We start from the raw sequence: 12,220 nt of genomic DNA, 5'->3' as shown, positions 1-12,220 counted from the left end.
CTACTCAAAAGTTTTTCGGCCCAAATTCTTTTCCCATTGGCTTTTCATAACGACGGGAACATGTCGTTACAATAGATACCAATTTACCCATCACTCATCCCCGAGTGATAAACTAAGAAAAACTGGCTTAGGTAAGAGTAGAGCAATACCTGAATCATCGAACAGCTGGGGATACTTGTCTCGCATGTCCTTCTCGGTTTCCTAAGTAGCTTCCTCAACCGGGCGATGCTTCCATTGAACTTTCACGGACTTTATCTCCTTGCTCCTCAGCTTTCGAACATCACGATCAAGAGTTGTAATCGGTTCTTCCTCATACTGAAGGTCTTTGTTTAACAAAATTGAGTCTCACTTAATGATGTAATCTTCGTCCCCATTATACTTCTTCAACATGGACACATGAAACACTGGATGAAGTCCAGGTAAGTTAGGGGGTGAGGCCAATCTATAAGGCACTAGCCCTACATAGTCAATGATCTCAAATGGTCCAACGTATCGAGGACTAAGCTTGCCCTTCTTGCCGAATCGCATCACCCCTTTCATGGGTGACCCTTTTAGGAGGACTTGCTCACCAGTATGAAATGTCATGTCCCTTACCTTACGGTCTGCAAACTTTTTCTATCGACTCTGGACTGCTAGAAGCTTAGCTTGGATGCTTCTCACCTTATCTTGAGCATCTTTCACCAAATCAACCCCCTAAGGGTTTCACATCTTCAACCTCAAACCAACCAATTTAATACCTACACATCCTCCCATACAATGCCTCAATGAAGTCATTCAATACTCGAGTGATAAATATTGTTGTATGTAAACTTAACTAGTAACAAAAGCGATTCCTAACAACTACCAAAGTTGATCGTACACACGTCTGCAACATGTTATCAATGACCTTGACACAATCATCAGGACGAATCCTTTCGCACTTAAGTAGGGTAAAATTTTAAATCAATACTCGCTACAATTGGAAGTGAACCTGAACCAACCAACACCCTCATGATACCCAAACAATCATAGTTCTTAACAACATCTCCATCCCACAACATAAATTTCCATGAGCTTAAGTTATAAAAATTTGAACCAACTAACACACACTCATGATACCCAAACAATCATAGTTCTTAACAACATCTCCATCCCACAACATAAATTCCCATGAGCTTAAGTTATAAAAATTTGATCTTTAGACATCAGATACTTATCGAGGGATATGTCCAAGCATACAAACCCCCTAACAACACTATTGAAATGCTAGATTTAGCAATTGTGATTGTAGATTACCCTTAAGAACTGTAAAATTGGACCCAATGATCCCCACATTCTACCAAGAGAACATCGCAAGATCGGTACACCTGATCTGCCACTATGGATCCACCCACCAAAGTGAAAACACACGTGAGCATAACTAGTGAATCATACTCACAACCATGTACAAAACGAAATAGATGGTCATATAAGAATTTCCAGAATAATTATTGAATAGCACTAAATATTTTCATCCGAAGAGCTGATACTAGCCCTTTCCATTCAGTTGACTCCTGATACTCTTCACATTATTCCACTGAAGCTCATACTCTCAATACTAACAACCATAATAAACATTCTGACCATTTACCTTATTATAAACCAACACTTTTAAATGAAACATTTCTTAGGTACTTAACAATCAATAGTAATAAACTTTACGACTCAACCCAGGTGTAAGTCCTTTCAAATGCTCAATACCTGATACAATTGTTCATTTCTCACCTTGCCAACTCATACCTTGACAACATATATCACCACAAATGTAGACATACAATGAAAAACATGAATTGTAAATTCAACCGTATAATACAATCCCCTTATCTATCAACATTAACTTGTACCTTGAAGATTTTTATGAATTCATGGATCTTCGTTTATCATTGATCGCATCTCCATCGATCTTACAAAATCCTTCGCTAAAAATTCACTCGTACTCATTACTAAACTTAAAAACAAAACCAAATCACTTATCATCACACTCGAGCTAATGTATGTTCACTCCTTTCTCAAGTCTTTTCCCATAGTTTTTTACCAATGTGATGGACCCGTGACACTATTACCATAGCCACATCAACGAATGAATTTACGCATCTCTGAACCCAATTCTCTACCCCTCTGAAGATACCTCTTTAGCCTTTGCAATCAAATAAAATAGTCTTGCTCTCGCCTCTCTCTAAAGGTTGTACTACATCTCACTATTTTTCTTCATTATGACTCTAGCTCTTTAAATTCTATTCGAGTGGTGTCCCATTATCTCTTAAAACCTTCCATACAACCACGTTACTCACCAAATATTAGGAAACCACAAACTTAGATACTCGCAAGTCGTAATTACTATACAAAATTTGCTTAACCAACAATCTTATAATAGTTGCATCCCATCACATTCCATCACGAACTCTTATTACCATTATGCTCAGTCAACTCTGGATATCACTACGAAGTCAACCTTTTCATCAACATGACACCTCAAACTAAGCTGTACCCATCAAATTCAAAGGACTAACCCAATTTTATACGCACTTTGTTACTAAAATCTTTAATTTTCTTCACCCAATCATACACAATGGGACTTTCTTTATCCATAAGCTTGTCATTCCAGCATCAATCCACTCCTTTATGGCTTAAGATATAATCATCAGTCCTCATACTACCATCATTCTTCTTACCAAACCAGACAGGAGTACCCCACGGGGAAGCACTAGGACGGATAAAACCTTTATCAAGAATCTCCTGGATTTGAGCTTTAAGCTCTCTCAATTCTACTGGAACCATGCGATAAGGAGGAATGGAGATGGGGCAAGAGCCAGGTTCTAAGTCAATGCAGAAATCTATATCTCTATTCGGAGGCATACCAGTCAAATCGGTAGGAAACACTTTCTTGAATTCAGACACTACAGGAATAAACTCAATAGATGGAGACTCGGCATCAAAATCTCGAATATGAGACAAATATGCTAAACAACCCTGCCCCACTAGTTTCATTGCCTGAACGAAAGATATGACCTTAGCTGACTTAGGCTTGTCCACCCCTTCCCACTCTAACTTTTCCCTACTTGGGATATCTAGAGTCACAAACTTAGCATTACAATTAAGCACAACATAATAAGGGGACAACCAAGTCATGCCTAAAATTATATCGAAGTCAGTCATATCCAAAATAACCAAATCAACCCAAGTCTGAAAACCCATAAACAGAACATGATAAACATGATATACCTGGTGACTATGACTGACTCTCCAACTGGGTAGAAACATGGATGGAGGCATCAAGCAAATCCCAAGGCAAATTGAACGGACACATATGAATAAGTAGAACCCGGATCAAACAAAACGATATCCATTCAATTACAGACAAGAATAACACTTGTGACCACTGCATCAGACACCTCAACTTTGGTCTTGCTTGGAAAGGCATAAAACTGAGCCCTGTTATCTTAATGGGCAACTTCCTTGCCTGGTGGCAGTGCTCCCCTACCTGCATTACCATTTCTCCTGCCTCTACAGCCTCGCTGATTTCCTCCTCACATGTCAAGGTTCTCCACAATTTTAACACACTTAATAACTTAACCAAGTAAGCATCGTTTCTATTGTAGTATTCGTATCATGACCCTCTTTGATATACACTCAATCTAGGAAATCGCAATAGATATTCTAACTTTAATTGTCACAACATAATTTCATCATTCACTAAGCAACCCATACATTTTATGACAACAATAATAAATGCATTATCAAAGTAATGGTGTTCATTATCTAGCCTTCCCTTACAAAACTTCTTGAATGTCGTCACCTTGGAAAAGTTTTCTGACTTCACCCCCTTCTACCTCCGTCACCAAATCAACCACTTCCTGAAAAGATTTTACTAAAGCAGCCACTTATAAGCTTGAATCTATAAATCTGACCTTAATCCCTTCACAAAACGACGAATTTGTTGTTCTAAACTGAAGCAAAGTGGAATACCATAGTTGGATAAAACACGAACTTTTGCCTTAAAGGCTACAACAAATATATTATGTTGCTCTATATTCAGGAACTCATCTCTCCTTCTATCCCTCAAAGTTCATGGTATATACTTCTTCATACAGAAACTATAAAATGTTTCTCAAGTCATGAGTAGTGCATTTACTAGTCGGAACTCAACATGAGACCACCACAACATTTTGGTGTCTCCTTTGAACTGGTATATCATAAACTTAACGCCAAATCACTCACCATATCCATCTTATGAAGCATGCCATGACAATCAACAAGAAAATCATGAGAATCTTCAGATTCAATACCCATGAAGAATGAAGGTTTCAACCTTAAGAACCTAATAAAAAACCTCATGTTTGTCACTAGTCATTACATGCCCACATTGAATCGGGGAAACATGCTTATTTGGAAGGACGCATCCTCTCTTGCTAGTGTTGGTGTTACCATTTTGTTGCTCTAGTTTTGACCATAGAGTGAAGGAGGAAAGATACCAATTTGTATCACCCAGATACCAATTTGTATCACCTAGATACCAAGTAATAGCATGAAGAAAGAAAGGAATGAGTTTTCCTAAAGTCCTATAGCCTCTTGAAGAAAAGTACAGACGTCTCCGTACCGTTCCACAAGACTCTACTAGACTCGTTGTGGTACAATGAGATCAACAAACCTATGACTCTGATACCAACTTTGTCACGATCCAGATTGTCGTGATTGGCACCCACACTAACCCTCCGGTGGGAGAACTATTACTACAACCCAACTAAGCAACTTAACGAAAACTAGAACATTTAAAGATACAGAAGCATGTTTAAATGTCTAAGAAAAATGGAGTTCCCATAAACTTCGAAAGGTAAACAAAACAACTACCAAACATTTGCGGAAAACAACTCCTAGAACCTGAAAGTCAATGTACCAAAACTCTAACGATTAACAACTCTAAGGAAAAGGGGTGCAATCCCGAAAACTAAAACATAACAACCTAATAGATAGTCTGAGCCCGAAAAGAATGGACTAAACAAAGAGGACTCATGGCAACCTGGAAGAACTGGTTCACCCTTGAATCCGGTCTCGATCAGTTGTCTCCTAATTGAGGTCGATCAGTAACCGCCTGAAGATGCCCTGTACTCAATAAAGAACGAGCAAGTGCAGTATCAGTACACAACCACAATGTACTGATAGGATCACGCAACCACCCCATAAGCACAATATACAACGATCAATCACAACATAGTAAACACACATATATAAAATACAGTTCAGTTATCATTTCAGAGCAACATACAGTCTTCCATTATCAATGATAAATAGACATAAACATAGCAATCACAAGTAGTTCTCTCATGGAACCTATACCCAAACTGTTAAGGTGTCGAAACGTGACACCCGATCCAGTCAGCACAACCACAATCATAATCACACCCATAATGAACAATGCTCATAGTCATACAATCAAGGAATGGTTTCATGGCATGTAATTATTCATATACATATACTCATTTGCATTAGATTCGATTTACAATCCCTGTTCTCATACATGGATGCATACAACAAAGCAATTAACCGACATATATAATACAAACATGAAATCAAACCATCACCTACCTTGAAACCAAGCCTGAATCCTCCTAAGACACTTGAGCCTTCCTTTTCTGAATTCTTTCCGCTTGTTCTTGGTCTACAAACGATTAATTTAATGCAATGATCAATAATTAAGGTCTTATTTATCCCGATTATAACAGACCCAAAAAACCCAAAACCAAACCCTTGATCCTAGGGTGCATCTAGGGCTTTTTCCCACCATCAACTTCATGCCAAAACCCTCCCCGAATGATAATTACCTAAGAATCTAAGTTTTACGGATCGAAAATGGATTAGGGGAGTAAAATCCTTACTTTTTGCACCAAAATTCGTGGAAAACTGTCAAGAAATCGCCCTGGGTTGTCTCCTAACTCTTAAGAATGAAGTTTGCAGAAAAATAACGAAATTGAGGTTTTTTCCCGAGTTAAGTCGCGACTGACCCGCTATGGCGGACCCCAACCCGCCCCAGCGGCTTACACGAAAACAGAATCTTGGAATTTGAGTTCCAAGCTCCCATTTCATAACACACCTTCAACCTTTGACATTCAGAAATTACCCTTTCACGGCAAGATCAGTTTCGGGGGTTCTACTCGCCCGAATTCGATTCCATAAAGTCGTACGGGCTCCTTAACGTCTTCGCTATCCACTCATATGATAAAATTCACAATTAGATCCCCAATTCATTACCAGATTTCCCTAGATCTTACCTGACCCAGTTTTCGTCCAAATCTGGACTAGGCTACAATTTTTCAAGTCCCTACTCAATAGTTTTTCGACCCAAATTCTTTCCCCATTGACTTTTCGATAACGACGGGAACAAGTCGTTACAAAAATATTATATATTATTTACATATAATTTTGCAGGATTATAAAAAAAGGTAACAATATTTTTGTGGAATTATATCGCTATTTAATTTATCTTTTTATTTATCTATGTATAAATACTGATTGAAAATTTGAATATATACATTTTAATTTAATAAAAAATAAATTTAATTAAATTTTTGTAATAGATATTTAAAATAGTTTCTCTCTATAAAATAATCTTAATATTAAAAGTACATTAATATTTGTCCTTTTTCATAATTTTACTCAAAAACGTACTTTTAAAAAAAGTTACTCAAATACAATCTGCATATAAAAAACACTTCTTAAATGAATTAAGCAAACACAAATTGTTTTTTCTTTACAAAGGCTTTTTTCTGAAAAACTATTTTTAAAAAGTACTTTAAAAAATTAATAGCTTTTAGCATCGCCAAACATGCACTTATTTTCTAAGAAATAACTAAAAGGAAAAATATTTTCCGTCACTGGCTGTCTATGTGTGTAACTGTGTATTAAATCTCAAATTGTTTGGCATCAATATATTTTGATTAATATTTTCGATGGAAAACATATTATCATGCCTAATCATCTCGTTAATAGAAGTTACAATGTTTAATTACATGAGACTTTTAGCCAAACCACTCTAGACTTTATGACTTGTTATTTAAGATCGTTGAAATTTCTTATAATTTGCTATTTAAGAGGTTAAAATTAATTTAATTTTAACAGGAGTAGCAAGTATATCTGAGATTGGAGTTTTTAGATATATATGTACGTGTTGACTTGTAAGAGTTTCAATAATTCCAAGAGTGTTATTATTTTAAGACTTTCTATATAAAATTTATTTTTCATATATAAATAATTCATTATTTTTTTTGTTCATTTGTATTAAAACTAAGAACATACCCTAATTATTCATTACAATATAAATTGATATAAATATCTCTCTATATCTCTCTCTCTCTCTCTCTCTCTCTCTCTCTATATATATATATATATATATATATATATATATATATATATATATATTTATTCGATACAATTTGATTGGATCGATTTATTCCATTTTTAAAGATCAATTGAAACCCTATCTACATGTGACTTGGAAAAGAGATTTGGCCGAAGTACACAAACGGTTGATTTTACGATCATCATTTAAAGTATAGTCAAAATTAAAGTTTATATGTTTAGTTACTTAAACTTGATTTCAAATCTACGAGATTGAAGTTAAAATCCGACTTGAAGTTATGAGCATCAGGTGTACGTGTCTGGGACTTGTCAAAGTAAACACCATATAATTTGAAAGCAAGTAATCTTCAAACAATTTGAAAAAGTATAGAAACACTTAACTAGTCCTTTCTATAGTATCCCTTAATGGATATCGAATAGTTGAAACTAGATGTATTAAGACATCATTATAAAGTAAGGACACTTGATTAATTTTACATGAACTTAGTGCTAGCTTGTACGATCAAGGTTTTAAGAAGTCAAAGATATATATATTTTTTTAAAAACGAAAATATTTGATCAAGTTTTTTGTAAAAAAGTAATTTATAAGAGTAGCAAAAGTTGTTTTTTTTTTTTAATTTTAAAATTAGTTTTTCCTAGATAGATCATTTTAAAAAGCACTTTTAAATTTGACCAAACACTAATTATTATTTAGTCAGTGCCTTTTAAATTGATTAGTTGCTTATCACCAAAAGTACATATTTTTTAAAAATCCCATTTGAGAAAAACATTTAAAAAAAATAAAATAAAAATAAAAATAAAAATAATAATAATAAAAATAAAAAAAAAAATAAAAAAAAAAATATATATATATATGTTAAAACGCATAGGTGCGTTATTATTAGTACTTCTTCAGAATCTAAATGCCAATTAAGTTGGCAATTTCTTTTAAAACTAACTCTATGAATTTAGTGTTTTTGTCAAAAGTTTATCAACACATCTTATAAGTGAAATAACTTAAAAAAAGTTAGATATTTTCTTTGTTTCAAAGTAAATAGTATTTTACGGAAAATAATTTATCCCAAAATAAGATGTAGGACAACGAATAGGGTTGTTCCTCCCTAATCAGAGATTTCGAGTTCGAATCTTGGACTTGTATCGATCATCGGACAAAAAAAATAAAATTGAAGATGGTACGCTAAACAAAATAAAAATAACAACGAGTTAGTTGCAATTATTTTGTTTGGTTGGGTTCCTCTATTTTTTTCTCTTGACGAAATAATTCTCATGTATGGTGTTCACTAATTTAAATAGGGAAATTCGAGAAATCCAATTTGCCAAAGATAACCAAAAGTCAAAAGATTAATTTAAATTTGGAGCTATAACTTAGATTTTGAAAAAAACAAATTTATATGTAAAGTGCAAATACAAAACAATGATACATGATCTTGATCTTGACTAATTCATGGTCTACCATGAACTACACCCATAGTTTAGTAGGAATCTATTTCATAATAATTAGGATGAAATTCTATATACTTAATGTGTATTTTTCAAAGATCATTTGGCCAGTTTGTACTTGTTTTTCTAAATGTTTTGACCCATTTTTATTTTTTACAAAAAAAAAAAAAAACTTGTCATTATCAATTGTTTGGGTCTCTTGCTATATAAAGAGCTAATTCTTACACCGATGTTGCAAAAACAACAAACTAGTTTAGTTCCAATATGGGAACACCATCAAAGTTGGGGCAATGGCCCCTTCTTGTTTATGCTTTTGCCTTTTGCTTGATAGTCATTAGTGTAGCAGCTGATTATAAGCCTAACATTGATGATTCATCATCTTTGTCATACCGTTATAGGCCACGTTCCCCTCCACCACCTCCCCCACTACGTCGTTACTATTATAAATCGTCCCCGCCTCCTCCTCCACGACGTCGTTACAATTATAAATCGCCTCTGCCACCTCCTCCGCGACGTCATCACTATTATAAATCACCTCCGCCACCTCCTCCGCGACGTCATCACTATTATAAATCACCTCCGCCACCTCCTCCGCGACGTCATCACCATTATAAATCACCTCCGCCACCTCCTCCGCGACGTCATCACCATTATAAATCACCTCCACCACCACCTCCATCACCATCACCACCTCCTCCACATTATTACAAATCTCCACCACCACCTTCTCCACCTTCCCCACCAAATTATTACCATCATTCACCACCACCACCACCTCCAACATATCATTATGAATCTCCACCACCACCTTATTACAATAATCCTCCACCACCGCCTACTCCATCTCCACCGCCACCTTATTACCATAATCCACCACCACCACCACCACCAATCCATTCTCCTCCTCCACCATCACTTCCATCTCCATCTCTATCTCCATTGCCATCACCCCCATTGACTACACCTGTCGATGAACCATCTCCATCTCCATCTCCGTTGCCATCACCACCATTGATTGCACCTATCAATGGGCCATCTCCACCTCCATCTCCATTTCCATCACCACCATTGATTGAACCTACCGATGGACCATCTCCATCTCCATTACCATCACCACCATTGATTGCACCTACAGATGGACCATCTCCATCTCTATTGCCATCACCACCATTGATTGCACCTACCGATGGACCATCTCCATCTCCATTTCCATCACCACCATTGGTTGAACCTACCTATGGACCATCTCCATCTCCGTTGCCATCACCACCATTGATTGCACCTACTGATGGACCATCTCCATTGCCATCGCCACAATTGATTGAACCTACTGATGGACCATCCCCGTTGACATCACCATCATTGATTGCCCCTACAGATGGACCATCTCCATCCCCGTTGCCATCACCACCATTGGTTGCACCTACCGATGGACCATCGCCATCTCCATCTCCATTGCCATCACCACCATTGAATACACCTATCGATGGACCATCTCCTTCTCCATCTTTATCTCCACCTATATCTCCGTCTCCACCTCCACCACCTCTAATAAACTCCCCCCCTCCTCCATCGCAATCTCCACCTCCACCACCTTCTCCATCTCCACCACCTCCAGTTAATTCCCCACCCCCTCCACCACCTTCTCCATCTCCACCACCTCCTCCATCGCCATTTCCACCTCCACCATCTTCTCCATCTCCACCACCTCCTCCATCACCATCTCCACCTCCACCACCTGCTCTATCTCCACCACCTCTTCCATCGCCATCTCCACCTCCACCTTCTCCATCTCCACCACCTCCTCTATCGCCATCTCCATCTCCACCACCTCCAGTTAAGTCTCCACCTCATCCATCACCATCTCCACCTCCACCACCTTCTCCATCCCCACCACCACCTCCATCTCCTCTTTGCAATAATAAATCTCCTCCCCCACCATCTTTATTCCATTTTCCAATACCATTTCCTTGGTTGCGAACTCCACCTCCGCCACCTAATTGTACTCCTCCACCACCTTTAATAAACTCCCCCCCTCCTCCATCGCCATCTCCACCTCCACCACCATCTCCATCTCCACCACCTCCAGTTAAGTCTCCACCTCCACCACCTTCTCCATCCCCACCACCACCTCCATCGAAATCTCCACCTCCACCTCCGCTTTGCAATAATAAATCTCCTCCCCCACCATCTTTATTCCCTTTTCCAATATCATTTCCCTGGTTGCGAACTCCACCTCCGCCACCTAATTGTACTCCTCCACCACCTTTAATAAACTCTCCCCCTCCTCGATCGCCACCTCCACCACCTCCAGTTCAGTCCCCGCCTCCTCCATTTCAAATAATTACTCCACCATATCCACGACTACCTCCACTCCCAATTCCTCCATTGCCACGACTACCTCCACTCCCAATTCCTTCAGTTCCACGACTACCTCCACTCCCATTTCTTCCATTTCTTCCATTTCCCTTTGGTCGGCAACACTAGTACTAAAACCCACCTCCACTACCATTGAAATTTCATGGTTATCATTACACATCATCTCCTCCTCCTTCACAACTAAAACAAGTTTGATTTTACAATAATTGCATGATATTGCATCTTGTGTCATTTGAACTGTGTAATCAATTGGTGTTTCTCTTTTGAGAGATTGGCTTATTGATATTGTAATGCTTTTTCTTACGGATTTAGTGTATATTCTAAATAAAAAGGATTCGAATGAAATTCGGCTTCACTTGTTGTTTATTTTCTCTACTTCCTATTTTATTGAACACTATATGACTAGACTTTTATGTTAATCTGAGTTGTATATTTATCAGTGGTAGTTTAACATACTATCAACCAGGGGGCGGAGGCAGCATATAATGAGGGGGTTCCAAACCCCCTCGACAAAAAATATTACTATTTATACATGGTTAAAATTATTTTTTAAGTATGTATAATAGATGTCGAACCCCCTTCCACTAGTTCGTGTATTTACTTCTCAGATTTTGAACCCCTTATTAAAATTTCTGGTTCTGCCACTGCTATCAACCTATAGTTGAAAAGTTATTTTGAAAAAAAAATGTTATATTATTATTATTATTATTATTATTGTTGTTGTTGTTGTTGTTATTATTATTATTTTAATTCAGATATCTTCTAAATATTTCACCCAAAGATTACCATCTATCTATTATTATAAATTAGTAATGTTTGCAAGAAAAATTGGAAAGTACACGTACATTTCAAAGTATAAACCTTTAGAATTTTATGTTATATCATAAAATTTTATTGGTAAAAGGGATTCAACAGTTTTGACATAGGAAAATTTAGAAGTTCCTTTTGTAATTAAAGTCAATCCCACACTTTGTACTAGCATGTCGTCACATGGGTTTGTCATTGTCTCCTACCTTGCGATCTAGAATTT

The 12,220-nt window shown here is 37.0% G+C and overlaps 1 protein-coding gene across 1 annotated transcript; it reads left to right on the top strand.

The window, feature by feature from the left end:
- The first annotated feature begins 9,075 nt into the window (after nt 1–9,075).
- LOC125811849 (extensin-like) lies at nt 9,076–11,298 on the top strand. The gene has a single exon (XM_049491429.1). The coding sequence runs from the start codon at nt 9,076–9,078 to the stop codon at nt 11,296–11,298; it is 2,223 nt and encodes a 740-aa protein (XP_049347386.1).
- The last annotated feature ends 922 nt before the right edge of the window (nt 11,299–12,220 follow it).

The sequence above is a fragment of the Solanum verrucosum genome, unplaced genomic scaffold, assembly GCF_900185275.1.
Source record: "Solanum verrucosum unplaced genomic scaffold, falcon-dt-bn FXZP01000878.1, whole genome shotgun sequence".
Classification (NCBI taxonomy): Eukaryota; Viridiplantae; Streptophyta; class Magnoliopsida; order Solanales; family Solanaceae; genus Solanum; species Solanum verrucosum.
The sequence above is the reverse complement of the archived record's forward strand: the minus strand, read 5'-3'. Positions and strand labels throughout refer to the sequence as shown.

Bases quoted from the DNA above. Each gene is read 5' to 3' on its own strand.
- LOC125811849 (XM_049491429.1), top strand. From the start codon at position 9,076: ATGGGAACACCATCAAAGTTGGGGCAATGGCCCCTTCTTGTTTATGCT.